This window comes from Mirounga angustirostris, unplaced genomic scaffold (genome assembly GCF_029215605.1).
Source record: "Mirounga angustirostris isolate CCGP_5_RB_7025 unplaced genomic scaffold, mMirAng1.0.hap1 SCAF_2, whole genome shotgun sequence".
In the NCBI taxonomy this organism is placed as follows: Eukaryota; Metazoa; Chordata; class Mammalia; order Carnivora; family Phocidae; genus Mirounga; species Mirounga angustirostris.
This window is the reverse complement of record NW_026991710.1, coordinates 143424111-143440828: the sequence shown is the minus strand read 5'-3', so window position 1 is coordinate 143440828 and position 16718 is coordinate 143424111. Positions and strand designations below refer to the sequence as shown.

Below are 16718 nucleotides of genomic sequence, written 5' to 3'. Positions count from 1 at the left end.
AAACCTATTGCTGAGCTGCTTAAGGGATATTAAAGAGAAAAGCGCTAAGCTACAGAAAGGATGCATTCCAGGATCAATGGTACACACATTTAGAGTGCATTAAGACACTGTGATAGGATTATAATATAGCAAGAAATGTTAAAAGGCAGTCATTTGCAAAACACAGTAACAAGAAAATGTGAAAAATGTGGTTATGCCTTTGCCTACTGTTAACTCCAAGGGATGCTTGAGTAAGGAAGCCACAACTGACTAGCCAACATAAGAGAAATCAACATGCATATTTTGCTAATAATGCAAAGTTCCTGAATGATACTTGGGTATTTGTTCTCCTGGTGTAGTTCACTATTAATGTTGAGAAACTATAAATAGAAAGAGAAAGAGCAATATGAAATTTGGGGCAAATAAAACACTGCAGTTGTTTATAAGCTTATATAAAAGTAATGTGATTTGCTGTCCAGATGTCTACTTTTTCATGATTTAATGAATAACTGCAATGAGATGAGATGAAGTGGCACTCACTGTAAACATCCAGCCTGGCAGTACAGGACACAATCCCGGCTTCATTCTTGGCTGACACTGTATACCACCCAGCGTCTTCTTTTGTGGCCCCCTGAATGAGCAGGCAGATGTAGCCATGATTATCCTGGTGCATGCTGGAGAAACGGATAAAGTCATTAGGGTTCTAAATTTTTAAAAAGTGGCTTTGGACATGAAGCATCATTTTTAATTAGATCATTAGAAACAGAATTGTGCAAGTAGCGGATAATAGGGTCATACTTATTCTGGAAAGGCTGCTAGCCCCATTAAAGTTAATGGGAGAGAAGAGGAGACATCAAGAGGTTGAATAAATGTGTGCGCTTAATTTTTAGTGGAGGATCAGCCTTTACAAAACCCACTGAATAATTTCTGTATCACCACTGAAGCAAATGAATTCATCTTTTCTTCTAGATGTAAACACTTAAAAAAAATCACCATGAAATTAAGTTAAAATGTGCTTCATCACATACCATTAGAGCTTCCTTCCAGAGGCTTAATTATACATGAGGGTAAAGAGTGATTTTTGTCCTCAACACCATCAATAGCATGACTCTTACGCAAATTTATGTGCTATATAAAGTGCATCTTTTTATGTATCCTTAGGACCTATTGAACAGAGGTGGACTAAGTCATCGTACGTTCTCACCTCACTCGGTCAGTGCTGTGAGTGAGTGATTCATTTTCTTTCTTCCAAAATATCTGAGGCGGTGGCACTCCTGAAACACGGCATTCCAGTCGCACTGGGTACCCATCAGCAACTCCTGTGTTTTGCAGCTTCTCGATAAACACGGGGGGTTTGTGTGCTTCTTTAGCTAAGGAAACAGCAGATGAATTATCGATCAGTGATATATACAAAGATAGCCCTATAAAGAATTCTGAAGCTTTTATAGAAACATTGTTTAAATGGATCTTTTATTTTATGATCCCATTTTTCACTTCAGGTGGTAAGATGCTCGTCCTCTCTCCCAAGAAAGGTTCCTATGCTTCATTCCACTCATTTATTTCGTCAATTAATTCAAGTCTGACAGGCCTACACAGTCCACTGGCCATCTGCCCCACAGAATGCCTGACAGGCTGCGTGACACTCCTAAGTCATTGCTAGCATCTGGGATGGCTTCACTACCAATGATGTCACCAAGCACTCACAGCCTTTACCAACCACTGCCACCTAGTGACTCTGAGGAGAACAAGTATTTCTAGGAATCTGATCCACTCAAATGCCCTCTTTGCTGTCCGAAATGTTTGCTGTGGAGATTCTGAAGATTTGTAAGTCTTGGCTTAAGTGAGACATACCATAGGATTTAAAGGAGGAAAAGAGTGGGGGGATATCTTTATCTAAATTTGGCAGCTTTAAATTGTTACTTATAAACTAGGAATGTACATCCTATAAATTACGAATTCCAATTTGTATTCTTTGAAGGAAGCTATAAAGAGATGACTTATTACCCTGAAGGAAGGAAGCCATAAAAGAGACAACTTTGTTACTTAGTCTGAAAAAATCAGAACTATTTGTTAATAACTCTCTGAATATTACTATCTGATGGGAAATTGTTTTCATAGATCTGTGGTGGAAACAATTTCAGAGAAAGAATAAAGTTTGTTTTCTTCTAAGCTACCAATAATGCATTTGAGAATACATGTCTCTATCCACCACCCTCTCCTTTGGAGTGACAGGTATATCAAAGCAAAACAAGGGAGAAACAAACAGGTGAAGAGGATAAAAACTGTACCTGAAAATTTCAAATACCTAAGACTCTCTAAGACTTTGAATGATGTTGAGGGTTATACTTTTATTGTATTTCACATGGTTTCCTGACCCAGGCTATTTCAGAGGAAGTAGGAACAGACCTCAATTAATATTCTTTCTGGATCCCAGTTTTGAGAAGAGCATAAAAGGTGTAAGATGAACCTTAATGTCAAAGCAATCTCCAGTAGAATCACATCCACCATTTTGGAGCCCTGCTATGCAGGGTACTGGTGGTGATGTAGAGCTTCATACAATTTAATCCTTATAAAATGACAGTCCTTAGAAAGACTCTGTCACGCCTTACGGCCCCTATTTTATGTATGAGGGAAGCGAGCTGCAGACATGTTCTATATTTGCCAAAGGACGTAGCTGATCCATGACAGCTGGCTTGGAACTGAGAGCTGATGCCAAAGATGTGAGGCTTCTACTTACAGTGCCCTCTGCCCACCTTTCCCATGCGAGTGCTGACTGAGCACAGACCAAGATGCCTGTGTCTCTTAGACCTTCCTGTCTCACTCCTGAAAGGGCAGACAGGATCCAAGGGAACATGCAACAGCAGAATGCTGAACAGTTTTAGCTGGAGGAGGGATGTTTAGAGGGTTGGATGAAATTGATCCTAGTTGTGTAGGAATGTCAAATACCTGATGTAAAATTTGAAAGCATGGTTAACACACAGCATGACAGCCTGGGTATTTCTGACATTTTTGTGTGAAAAATGTCCTGGTACTTTTATTAGAATCATTATCCAGGACTTTAGCCAGGACCTCCTCGACTTTATTCTCACGGCTACTCTATTTCTTGAAAGAGCTCAGTGGCTTACAGTGTGGGGAAGAGCACTCCGAGTCAACAGACTATGTGAGTCTGGCCTCTGGCCCTCAGTTCACTAAATAGGGCCCTGGGAAAGTCACTTACTCTAACTTCCACACCTGTAAAATGAAGAAAATTTGCTCCAATTATCTTTGAGAGTGTTTGTGAGGACCAGCTGAGATAATGTAAATGAAGCACTTTGCAAACAGGGGTATGAGAAATAAACATTCTTTTTAAAAAGAGAACAGATAACAGACTCTTACTTATGCTCAGCTCCTAAGGATATTATAAACCTTCCTTATCTAAGGGTAAGACTTTATATAATATTATGTAATTTTACGAAATTTACCTAAAAGTGTAATTCATTAAAAAAAAGCAAATCTGAATTGGACCATGACATTGGAGGTAGATGATAATGTTTCAAATTTCTGAATTTTGACACCAGTGCACATTACTTTAAAAAGTGGGTAGAACTTCTGGGCATGAGCAAGTTCTTAAATGTATGAGCAAATTCTTATATATCAAGTTTGGTTCTGGAATCTATGATACCATTGCTCTTCCTCTCTGTATCACTGGAGGCCAACACACACATGAGGAATAGAATGACCCAGAACAGCTGCTAAACTCCCCTCTTGGCCAGGCTAATGGGAGACAGGAAACATAAATAATGACAGCTACACTGAAAAAAATTTATGTCCCTGATTTGCTAATAAGCCTTATGTCCTAATTGGCTATTTTGATGATACAATCTATTTCTTCAGCAGTTTGATTTATTTTCCATATTGGTTAGTAATGCAGGATTACTTTACATTTTTGAATCTGATAATTCATTCTGAGAGAAAAATTTCACAGACTTGCTTACCAGCAACCACAAGCTCCAGGCTGAATGAGTTTTGTCCTGCTCGGTTGGTGGCTATACACGTGTAGATGCCGGCATCTCGTGAGGTGACTGGCTCTATGATCAGCGAGTGCACCCCGTTCTCACGCACAAGCATCTTGTGAGCACTGTTGGGGCGTATAGGTTTTCCATCTAGTTGCCAGCTTAGATCTGGGGTTGGTAACCCACTGACCTAAACCAGAAAGGAGCATATAAATTTCTGTAATACTGAAACAAGACGAAATCAGTAACAGCTAGGAAACCACCATGAATTCCTCCTTTGGTAGTACAAGAGATGGCTTTTGGTGTCAGCTCATGTTGCTCTTTTGCTTCAACCTTTCAATGGCTTCCTAAGCAAGCATGGCCTCACTTCTAAACATCTCTTGTAGAGCAACCTAGAGAAAAGTAAAGTGGGGATTTTAAAAATTTCTCTTCTTGTCTTACCTCACCAGGGTCCTAAAGACGACTGGGCTGATGTTGGCACAGGGCTCTGAGCTCTTTGAAAAGGTATCCAAACGCAGTAACAATAGCACATACTCAGCTGGCATGTATACACTATAAAGCTTGTTTTCAAAGGGTTGCCGTAGCTCTGGAGACATCAGTTAATGCATCCATCAGCACACGGAGCTATTACTACTATCTTATAATCCTTGAAACGAAGTAACAAGACCAATAGGAAATTACCTAGAAGCCATCTCTACAAATCAGCATCCCAATGGAAACATAAAATCCTGAGACCAGGACAGTTGTGTTGACCAGAGATCAGATAAAAGCACATTTAATTGCTAATAGCACGTTGTGCTGTGAAGGGTAGGGATGGTTGCCATCTGTCAGCTCTTTATAGTTTTGCCTTTGATTGTGAAAGGGAAGAAAAGCATGGTTAAGGATAGCTTTTTTCTTACCGCCATCCCAAATTTACTAGTGGGAATTGCATACAAAAAGATGTCGGTTGGACTGTAAAGTAATTCTTTTGAAAACCTCACTCTGCCAAATTCCATTCTTGCTGTGTGATATTCATTTATATTACCTACAAGATGCCTCTCTCCATACATATAACAAAGGTCTAGAGAATTTAAGGGAGAAAAAATAAGGAAACTTTGGAAGACAGCAGTAGTTGGCTTGGCTATTGGGACGGTCTGCCTCTCTGTCCTCCTCTCTGTGTACTGGCTTCCCCCCAGCCCCACATTCACTGCTCTCCCTGCTTGGAGACCCCTAGAGGTGGTATGGAGGAAGAGGGAATGCACACCTCTGGTCGGGCTCCAGGCCTTCCCCAGGTTTGGAAGTAAAGTGGCACTGCTTGTTGCCATCTTGCTCGGTTAGACCCTGAACAAGGCCATGGTGTGTGTAGTAGGAGCATCACTCAGCCCCCCTAATTCACAGTGCATCTATGCCATGGACAGAGTTAATCACATTAAGGCAAAGGGAAAACGCCCGGTTCTTCTACCCCTATTTGAATCCCAGCCCTTCTGGTTGTGTAAAGAAAAGTCCGATTTCAGCAATCTAAGGTCATTGTAAGCAGGTCATAACTTGAACAGAAGCATGCTCTCAGCTGATATGGAAATGGGAGGAGGCAGATAAGCAGATTTGTTACTAGTGGAGTTGGATTAGTTATTTTCCCTTAGCACTTAGTACCAAGTCAAGGGTAGTGAGCATCTGGGATACCTAAAGGGTTTAAAAGGCAGGGGAGTGCTTTTTTTGGGGAAAATCTGTCTGTTGCTTTAGTGATAGGCTTATTTTCATGATTTTTTTTCTTCTTAAAGCTTAAATGTGTTCCCTTCTTGTGTTCCCTCTCTCGCTGTGTCTCTGTCAAATAAATATTGATTTGATTTGACAGAGAGAGACACAGCGAGAGAGGGAACACAAGCAGGGGGAGTGGGAGAGCGAGAAGCAGGCTCCCCGCTGAGCAAGGAACCTGACCCGGGGCTTGATCCCAGGACCCCGGGATCATGACCCAAGCCAAAGGCAGCTGCTTAACCAACTGAGCCACCCAGGCACCCCAAGAGTACTTTTTTTTTTTTTTTTTTTTTGACAGAGACAGCTAGAGAGGGAACACAAGCAGGGGGAGTGGGAGAGGGAGAAGCAGGCTCCTGGCTGAGCAGGGAGCCTGATGCGGGGTTCGATCCCAGGACCCCCTGAGCTGAAGGCAGACGCTTAACGACTGAGCCACCCAGGCGCCCCCCAAGAGTACTTTTTTAAAATACATTTCTATAAACCCAGATTTAATCCTCCCAAGTGTCTATTTGTGTTCTGCAATCCCAGAGAGAAACAGCAGAGGGAGCTCAAATTTTAAAAACCATATCCATATTTAAGAACTAACTAAAATTTATGATCAATAAATAATGGGGCAAAAAAACAAAACAATCAAAAAAAATTTCACAGCAGTGGTTATTAAACATTTCTGGCCTCAAGCTCCTTTTAGAAATTGATGAAAGCTATATCATACACATAATTTTGTATGCAATTTCAGAACTCACACCTAATGAAACCTGCCTACCACCCAGAGGCCCTGGGTTAAGCAGCCCTGCTGTGAAATGGGTAAGAGAAGGATGTCACTCTAACTGCTCTTAGAAAGGGGAGGAATGAAAGAGTAGATACATGGCTACAACATTTATATGAAAAAAGAATGAAGATAAATGAATTATTAGGACATGACAGATTTAACACATTTATCACTTCAACAAAATGGGAAACTTAAAGGGAAAAAACCTCCCAGTGACTGTATACAGTATGGTATGTGGGGTTCTAAATAAAGAACACATTTAATAAAAATTTAAAAGGAAAAGAATGACAGAACAGTATATAAACATCCAGTATATGTCACTCCTTTTTTTTTTCCTGTAGGCTGGAAACATTTTAAAGATGTACACCTTACATAATTTCCCTAAAAGGAACTCAAGAGAAATGGCAGTAAGGGGGGGGAAGGGAGGCAAGAGATTTGCAGGCAGTAACAAACTCTTACTTTACAATCCATTCTGCAGAGTTTTCCTTCTTGAACGGTTAGATCTCCAGGAGCCTGCAAGAAGTGAGGTCTAAAGAATCGCTCTTGAATTGGTTCATTTTCATCTCCACTGTCCCTTGATCTAGAACGAGGCCTTAGGACAAGACAGATAATAAACAGATAGAAAGATGGAAGGAAAGGCAAGAACAAAGGGGTAGGAGGAGGGAGGAAGATAGAAGTTATTTTCAGGCTCTTGATTTTTTTAATAATACATGGAGTAATAATATAATTTGTTTACATGATTACGACTCCTAAAGTTTACACATAAAGTCAGAAAAGTCAGCAAAATCTTGTTTCATTTGAAAAGTTTATTATGAATTTAATAGTCTGCTTATTTCAGAACTTAAATAATTCTGCTATCCTACTCCTTAAAGCTAATATAAATCATAAAAGGGAAATGGGAAAAAATGAAGTACTCTATATTAACCTGTTTTTTTCCTAAATAAGTATTTTTGAAAGCTGTATGAGAAGTAGCAGTGGCTGTTGCTCATTTATTACCAAATCTTTTCCAACAGAAAGTGTAACTTTCCACTGTGATTTGAAATTTATAGGAAATTAAAATTTCTTATTTTGTAAAAATTTCATCTTTCTAATCAAAATTCCTTTTATATAAATGAGGAAAATAAATTATATTTTTTAGCTTTAAATTAAAATTGTGCAAATCTCCCAGATTTTGTGCATCTCTCTTGCTTTTGAGTATGTTGCTGGAGGCACCTTTCAGAGCAACACCAATTTAAAGTAATTGCAGGGAAGATGTAAGGAAGGAACAAGGTATTGAACATAAATTCTGTCACTAATCACTAGAAGAGAAGTTTAAAAACATTTAACTAGAAAAAGAGTAGAACAAATGAAAGATCAGTCTAACAGGCTAGTAATTGCCAGCTTTTTTATGTAGCTTACTGTTCAAGTACAGATCTAATTTCTGAGCAGAATGCTTTTCTAGGAGACACTGACACATGGAAAAGCTTGAATGTATTGAAGACACAAGAAAAGCAGAAGAAAATAATGCAAGAGACTGGATCTGCTACTCAATACGTTGTTTATAGCCATACACACAGGCCTAGGTTCTTGTGAACAAACAAGTTAAGAGTATTAAACCCCCATGTGTTTAGGTATCAGAATTGTCTTCCACAGTCTTGAGCAGAGGGCTCTGTGCATCCAGTCACATGAGGTGTAGACAGAGCACTTGTTTGGTGTCTTCCTCAGTGTTCCTGGCTGACCTTCCTCAGTGTTCCTGGCTGAGCCTAACTTAGCATACATTCTCTTCACCACCAGTGTTTGCATCTGTGGCCTGCAGTTTGCAGTCAGGGCTATTGGAGCAGGCTCTGTAAAATATCTAAATAGGAACCCAGGATGACAGGCTGGGTGACTTACCATATTTTCTTAAGTGCAAATAAGTTACTAGGAAGGATATCCTTTCCTCGTCCCTGCCTACTATTATCTCGTCAACATCCTTGCATAAGCTCAGGACGACTAAGAAGAGAAAGCACACTCTACTGTTAGCAAGTACTTGCTGTGAACATTTCAAGGAGGGCACATCTTACCTACAAAATTGTCATCTAAACTGTTTTGAACTAAGTGACTGAAAAGTGAACATTAGCAAACTAGCTGATTTTAAGAAATGTAGTGGCAGTAATCTGTCATGGCTAGTCTAGACAGCTGCTGGTTGGAGAAGTTTGGTTTTGAATCTTTCTGTACCATTCACTAGATTTTCATGTTAACGTGCCTGCCATTTAAAGGTGCTGCGTCTTGATTTCTTCAGATACAAACTGGGCCCTATTTAACAAATTAGTGATAGTGTATCTAACTGGGCTTAGCGACCTTAGCGACTGTTCCTTTCCCTTTTCTGAATTGCAACGGAGCAGAATAATCAAGGAGCCAGGCAATGTATACGCCTTGAGACCGTATTCGCATTCTTCGGTCTTCCGACTATGTTCACCGTTTTGTGGTCACACCATGATTCTAACAGTGTTGAATTTATAGTAATAACTGAAAATAGTAACACCTACAGGAAGGAACATGTGAAATACCTTCTGACATGAGGATGGCCTGAGGGAGAGCGGGGACTGCGACCTCTCTGGTTGACAGCCTGTACCATTAGGCGTCCAGTACAACTGATGCGGCCCTGGCAGAGACATCAGGAAAAGACGTGATTTTCCATGCAAAACAGCTAACCATTAAGCACCATGTTTATTGTCCTGTTCTCCGTAAGACATTATTTAACAGACCAACATGCCATATTAGTGTTGACACCAGTCCCTCTCAGAAATGTACTTTCCCTGAGTTAAACTCCTCGCTAAACTCTGTATTAATTAAGGAACTGGGTGACTAGGTCTTCCTTTGAACTACTCAAAAAGCTTTACTGTTTTATCTAGAATGGTATTTAAAATGACAATCCTGACTGAATTAATTATAATCTGCTATGGTCTCCCTAACACATGATGTTGAATTGTAAGACACAGCAGAAGGACATTGTCTTGCGAGAATTCCATTTTCATGCTCAAATATCTATTCGTTGTAGCTAATTCTGAAATCAAACAAGATGATTTTAGTTTTCTGACAGATCTTTTTAGGAATAGATATATATTAAATGTTAGTAGTATTCCTTCTAAAAACCATATATTAAAAGGGATACCAGCATGATGAAATGAGCATTATATGAGAGGTACGCACGGGGATGACAAGGAGAGTGACTATAGGTTACCATGTTCCCATGAAATGAGCATAATTGTGATTTAAAAACCAGAAGCAGTGAGATACCTAAAATATGTGGGTTGTATGATATGGGCCTATCTAATGAAAAGCTATCTTTTAATCTCTCAAGTTTTATCTCTTAAATTTATCTCTCAAATTGAAAAACTGATATAAGTGCTGTCCTAGGACAGACAAAAGTAATACTTAGAGGACTCAGATGACATGAATAAATCACCATTGTTACTTTGGTTTTTTGTTTTAGCCCCTTTTTTTTCCCCTATTACATCTAGAGTAGCAAAATAGATGATTTTCTCCTCTTATATCCCAGGAGAATGTGAGCAGTTGTACTTCTAAATTCTGATGATGGCGAGGGAACAGCGAGAGGAAAAATGAGAAGCAGATAATGAATGATTAGACTTAGGGATTTCTAGCTCACAGTGGATGAGCCGCCCTCAGGTGCACTTCGTAGTCCAAATTTACCACTGACCCTCATTTTGCCAAGTTGCCAGTATAGACAGGTAACAGAAGCACAAGTGTTCTATATGTTTGGAGGAACTGCTGAGTTCCACCTGAGAATGAACTGGGGTGAGGGAGCACGGTGGTGGAGGGGACACAGAGAAACTCCCATAGCAGGATTCGGTGAAGGGCAGGAATCCAGTCAGCGGGACCATCCAGGTCTCCCCCAGACGGGACTTCTTTGGGGCCTTGATCACTCCGAAAAGGCAAAGACACATAGTACTGTAATGCAGACAGATGGTAACTATCAAATAGAAAGAGGGGGCCGTAAAGAAACAAAACTGAAGTAGTCTTATCCCATTAGATATGTAACCTCCTCTAGCAGTCACAGTATTTTCTATTGAGATATTTAAACACTGCCTTTCTTGAAAATTTCCAAGGAGACATGAAGTGGATAACATTATGAGGGGGATTATTTCTAACTCAGATTTGTTCTATTTAAAGTTCAGGCCACACGATGGAAATTCTCTCATGCTAAGCTCTTGGCAAACAACTTGGAAGTCCCCCTAAGCTAGCCTGAAATCTGAAAATGAATTTCATCTAACCCCTCCAAATCTATGTCTGCTACAAAAAATCTAGACATGACTTGCTTAGGAGACCCCCGTTAAAATTACCCAACTAATGCATCATCGCAGCTGCTTTAACAAGTGAACATGTTAGATCCATGATTCTTTTGGGGGCCAAAGGCAGGGGAATTTTATGTTTTGTTTTACACAGCTTCAAAATTGTAGTGATATGGGATATGGCTTCCTTACTATTTGCTGCACTACTTAAGCAAATCATTTTAATCTGGATAGATTAAAATAGATCTATATAATTTGGATAGACTCTTCCTTGTGGTTTAAAACCCAGAGGATCCACAAGGGAGGTTAACATCAACTAATCATTTATGTGGTTAGAAAAAGATGTAAGTTAAATTCAGCCTTTAACCTTGAATTTGGGGAAGCAGATAAAAAAATTTTCTCTAACCTGGATTTGAGTTTTGACTTTCCTAACACTGGGCAAATAACCATATTTGTTCAAGGCTTTGTTTCTTCTTCTGTAAAAACCAGGGCACGATATATCTGTCTCACACAGATGTAAAGATTAAATGACACAACCTAAGATGATCTTTATCTTCCAAATATCAAATAGATCTTGATATCATAAATTATCACTATTAGTCATTGCGGGTATTGTTTTTCTAGACATTATGTATGCACAGACATGCATCAAGATGATATTTAGGGGTCCCGACACCTTTGTTCAAAGACTCCAATAAATTTCTCCAAGTGGTTATACTTTGCGTGAGTACGCCCTTACCTCCTTTTTTTGATTCCTTCAAATGCCTCTTTTAACGATGGTCTCCCCTGCCTCTCAGTCCTTTTTTAATTTTAATTTTTTAATTATGTTAATCACCATACATAGCATCATTAGTTTTGATGTACTGTTCCATGATTCATTGTTTGCCTATAACACCCAGTGCTCCATGCAGAACGTGCCTCTTTAATACCCATCATCAAGCTAACCCACCCTCCCATCCCCCTCCCCTCTAGAACCCTCAGTTTGTTTCTCAGAGTCCATAGTCTCTCATGGTTCGTCTCCCCCTCTGATTTCCCCCCCTTCATTTTTCCCTTCCTACTATCTTTTTTTAACATATAATGTATTATTTGTTTCAGAGGTACAGGTCTGTGATTCATCAGTCTTACACAATTCACAGTGCTCACCGTAGCACATAGCCTCCCCAATGTCTATCACCCAGCCACCCCATGCCTCATGGTTGGAAGACCTAAATGTGAGACAGGAGTCCATCAAAATCCTAAAGGAGAACACAGGCAGCAACCTCTTTGACCTCAGCCGCAGCAACTTCTTCCCTCAGTGCTCTTAACACTGGAATGAGCCCTAGTTACCTTTGTATGACCCTCCTTAGCTCTGGAGTCAGTCTAGGTTTATAAACCAGGCCTGTCCCTTATAAATGAGTGACATTAGACAGGTAACTTAACCTCCTAAGTGAGCTTCCTTATCTATAAAATAGAACCATATAGTTAATCAATCTTGCATGGTGGGTTCTTACGAAGATTAAATGAGTTAATAGGTGTAAAGCACTTAGTCTTGTGTTTTGCACATAGTAAACACTCAAAATGTTAAGTCATTATAGCACTGAATATGGATATAATTATAATAATGACCAGATGGATATGAAGCATCCCTTAGAATTATTTTAAAAACAATTTTTTTTCATATACAGTGGGGTTTTCTTTCCTTCTTTCCTTCCTTTTTCCTTCCTCCCTCCGTCCCTCTCTTTCTTTCCTTTTGTATTAGGATATAATTTACTCCAAAGGAAAAATGTATGCTATTGCTTGAAAGGTGCCAGGCACACTGGTATATTCAACATGTTCATTTATGTAATGGCTGCATTTGAGGTGTAAGATAAAAGATGTCCTACTCAACTCTAACCATTTGACTCTGCTTAGTTTAGATAAACCCTGACTCCTCTTCCCTCTCCAAAAAATAGTGTCAAGAGGTTAGCATACTACTCTCTAAAGATTACACATTTCTACAATGTTTTCAAGATTTTTACTGCTACTGCTTAGAAACATATACACAAATACTGCCGCAGAATATCTTTACCCAAATTTAAGAAAAAGGAATGTCACCATTTGTCACCTTTTTAACTCCTACACCATGTTTCACTTCTGAACATAAAAGGGAATGGCATGATCTTCAGGAGGCAGAATTATGAGTTTGATAATACAGTGATATTGGCCAAATATATATATTACTAACCAATAAATGACCAGGAGCATTTAGAAAGCAACCAAACTAACAAGTTGTATAATTTTGACATTTTTATTTGGGGAAAAAACCCCAGAATTCAGTGAAACACTTTTGAAAACATACACACAATTCAAAGTTCAGATTTTTAAGTTTGGACGTCTTATTTATGAAGGTCATACAAAATTTTAATCATACTAATATGCCAGTTAACCCTAGTAATCGTCGTGACTTCTAGGCTCTGATGCACATTAGTGCTGTTTGTTGCCTTTGCTTTTAACTTTCTCATTTCTATCGACTTTATTATTAACACATGAAGGAATAATGGAAGTGAATGTTTAAATGAGCCAGGAAACCTTCTAATGCTAAAACAAAACACAAGCAAACCCACTTCTTAAATTTAATTCAGCTGTGTGTTACTTTTCTATTCCAAACAAATCCACAGAGTTTAAAGCTACAGAACAAGTAATAAGTTTGAATTCTTAATGCGATTATGTATTAAACATCCAGCTTGTAAAGATTATTTATGCCTCACACAAGGCCAATTATTTATATGGAAATAACAATTATATTTGGAATATAATTGGAAATTATAATATGGAAATATATATATATATAATATGGAAATAACATTTATATTTCCTAGCTTATGAAATTTAACTGTGGCACACGGGTCTTTATAAAAGCTTGCCACTTGTACACATAATGCAATTGAGGAAACATCAAGTTGCAAAACAGCCCTTCCAAACTCCAAGTGCAGCACAGAGTAACTTAGCAACACAACAAAACAAAGTGAAACATTCATGTTTAGATTTAGTTGTGTCTTAAAGATAGGATTAGAGTCTAAAACTGCATTTGTGATCCGCATTTGGCATCATGTTTGGTGTAGCACTGCATAATCACTCATTGTTTCACTCAACTATGTGATTGCTTTGGTCTCTCATGAATTGCCCGAGCAGCACACGCTGAGTGTGATACACAGTGTCCAGTAGATGTTTAGGGCTGTGTGTTCATCCCAAGTAGAAGTTGGATGCAGTCAACAATATCTAACGTGTTTCTTATTCCCCAAAGATGAACCCAGGTGGAAAAATATTCTATGAAATATTTTGCTGAACTTTAGTATTTCTCTCTTTCCTTGGTTCTCACCCTTTCCCTTGGCTGCTCTCTGTGATTACTTTCCACTGCTCCGGGAAGCTCTGCCGTCTGTGTTTCATTACTGAGCTCATTTTTCCACCCCAGCCTTTTCCTCTTTCCCTTGGTTATTTCACATCATGTATACTACAGTGTACCAGAAAAATCAGATGTCGTTGTCTCCCTTTCAACCAAATATATTTAAAGTGTGAAAAAAGTTTAAGGTAACCAGACGGTATCGAGGAATCAGGGAATCAACTTAAGTTTTGACTATATGCTTTTGGGATTAATGTATCCTAAAAAATTCAGCTTTCGGGGTGTCTGGGTGGTTCAGTCCTTAAGCGTCTGCCTTCGGCGCAGGTCATGATCCCAGGGTCCTGGGATCGAGCCCCGCATCATGCTCCCTGCTCGGCGGGAAGCCTGCTTCTCCCTCTCCCACTCCCCCTGCTTGTGTTCCCTCTCTCGCTGTGTCTCTGTCAAAATAAATAAAACTTTAAAAAAAAAAAATTCAGCTTTGACTTTTCAAAATTTTCTCAGTGCCTTATATCATGCTTCTTTTAAATCATGTTTTTTTTTAAAGATTTTATTTATGAGAGAGGGAGAGGGCGCGCATGCGCATGAGCGAGTACTAGTGGGGGGAGGGGCAAAGGGGGGAGAAGCAGGCTCCCCGCTGAGCAGGGAGCCCAATGTGGGGCTCAATCCCAGGACCCTGAGATCATGACCTGAGCCATCCAGGTGCTCCTCAAATCATGTTTTAATTCACAAATTACAAGAATGGCAAAATACCTTAACATATAATAACATAAAGTAGAGATTAAAACTGTTAAACATTTCTGTTATGGTATTCCTATAAGCAACAAAGGATAACCTATATCAAGGATTAAGTAAAAAAATGGTCTGCTGTTTGTCATGGTTTAAATACCTCTTTGTCTTTCTAATGGGTAGTGAAGTCTGTCCAGTTCCTAGGTGATAGCTCACAAAACGTACATCTGGTATATCTGCACATACCTGCTACTGAAGACGCCAGGAGAGAGCGGGAGTTCTATTCTTGAAATTAAAATCAACCAGGCAACATGCTGAGACTTGGAATAGCAATTAATACCAAGTACCCTAAATATAAAAATTCTTTCACAGCAATTTCCATCTGAGGTCTACATGCCCACTTTTAGGATTTCCTCAGATTCTCTTCACAAGTTTCCCCTCCTGTGCCTGCCTTTGCTCATTTAGGTAGAAAAGGAGACATAATTTAGTCTTACCCCCTTTAATTAGAATACAGGCTGGATCAGCTAACCTTGAGGGGCAGCTGGAATTCTAGGTTTTGGAACTGCTTTGGTTTCTGTGCCCTCTGGAGTTCTTGGACTCTTTTGCTGCCTCTGACAGACCAGAGCAGTCATACTCCTGTTTGCTGAAATCACATGGGATATTCTGTTCTGGGCCGGGCTCTTGGCTACCTGACATAAACTGGTCCACTTCTCTTTCTTTGTCTTCTCTTCAAAGGGTAGAGGCCAAGAATGGGAGAGGGTTAACTTTGGGACGTGTCCTGGGATCCAGGACGTGTCCTGAATTCACTGGGGACTGGAACGAGGGCCTTGGCAGCTCTCTTTTGGGCCTTCCTTTGGCCCCAAGTGTGCTGGGAGCAGAGCAACTTCCCAGCTTCATGTGTGGCTCCTGTCAGCTGTGCTGGGGGTGCGGCCCGTCGCGAGCCCACGGCTCCCCACGGCGCCCCCTGCCCAGGCCCACAGCTGTGGCAGTTGTGGCAAAGCCACATCCGCTGCCTGGCGCACTCCTTTCCCATGGGGGTGGTAAAAAGGAAAAGCCGGGAGGTCAGAGGACCACACACCGTCAACATGTTGGGGAGAAACTCCATCCCAAACTGACTTGCTTGCTCCAGCAGTAGGACTGGAATATCTAGAAACAGAACCATCCTTTACACCCTAATTCCACAGGCTTCCGCCCACTTTCAGGGCTGCTGCTTTAAGACAGGGTTATTAGTGTCTCTGAATTAAAATAATGACAATAACGAGCTTTTACTGAAAGCCTGTTCCGTGCCACGTAGACGGAATGCATGACTTAAATCCATACGATTATTCTCGTTTCATAGAAGAGGAAAGAGAGGTTAGGTGACTTGCTAAAGGTCACATGAGTGGTGAGGGGCAGAGGCAGAAATTCAACTCAGATCTGTCTGATGCCAAAGTTCATGCTCTTAACCCCTGAACTCCACGTGTACACTTAGGCTTTTCAGTAGCACCAGCACTATTCTATTCTGCATTTCTGGTCTTTGTTGTGTCATTTCATTTTTTTTATTTCTTTCCCTTCCTCCTCTTCTGTGTTCCCAAGGGGATCTTCAGCAGCCCTCCTTCATCTAGTGACTTCATCATAACCTGTCAGTAGTTTAATGCTTGGAGGCTGGCATGTAGTCTCCAACTCTGCTCATGGCCAGGAGAGTCCCTCCCCGTTTCGATTTTCCACATGTAAAACTACATTAGTGTAATTTGAAGAAGACTAGAAGCAGACTCATAATTGCAATTTTACATTTATGTTCTTTGTTCTAGAAAACCACAGACTCCAATAACGGTTTAAAACATTCACTAGGAAAAATGCCTCAAAATTAACATCAGGACCAGGACTGGCAAGTGCTTAAGGAACACAGTTAATTC

The 16718-nt window shown here is 40.0% G+C and overlaps 2 protein-coding genes across 12 annotated transcripts in view; one reads left to right on the top strand and one right to left on the bottom strand.

Annotated features, from left to right (window-relative positions):
* Positions 1 to 16718, bottom strand: part of PALLD (palladin, cytoskeletal associated protein) — a 426115-nt gene that overhangs the window by 2835 nt on the left and 406562 nt on the right. For 7 of the 8 annotated variants that reach the window (XM_045880159.3, XM_045880160.3, XM_045880163.3 and 4 more), the window contains 5 exons: positions 8997 to 9091; positions 6928 to 7060; positions 3954 to 4161; positions 1184 to 1349; positions 520 to 653 (listed from right to left, as the gene is read on the bottom strand). In XM_045880159.3, the coding sequence (XP_045736115.2) occupies positions 520 to 653; positions 1184 to 1349; positions 3954 to 4161; positions 6928 to 7060; positions 8997 to 9091 (736 nt within the window). Of the gene's footprint in view, positions 1 to 313; positions 360 to 519; positions 654 to 1183; positions 1350 to 3953; positions 4162 to 6927; positions 7061 to 8996; positions 9092 to 16718 lie in introns of all 8 variants that reach the window. The other variant, XM_064585259.1, reaches the window with a different exon arrangement.
* The window catches only part of CBR4 (carbonyl reductase 4), a 124875-nt gene that overhangs the window by 76181 nt on the left and 31976 nt on the right, over positions 1 to 16718 (top strand). The window contains exon 5 of one of the 4 annotated variants that reach the window (XM_064585267.1): positions 1141 to 1276. The exons of the other annotated variants lie outside the window; for them this stretch is intronic. Within the exon in view, the coding sequence (XP_064441337.1) occupies positions 1141 to 1208 (68 nt within the window). The 3' untranslated portion in view covers positions 1209 to 1276. Of the gene's footprint in view, positions 1 to 1140; positions 1277 to 16718 lie in introns of those variants that run through there. 4 annotated transcript variants of the gene reach the window in all.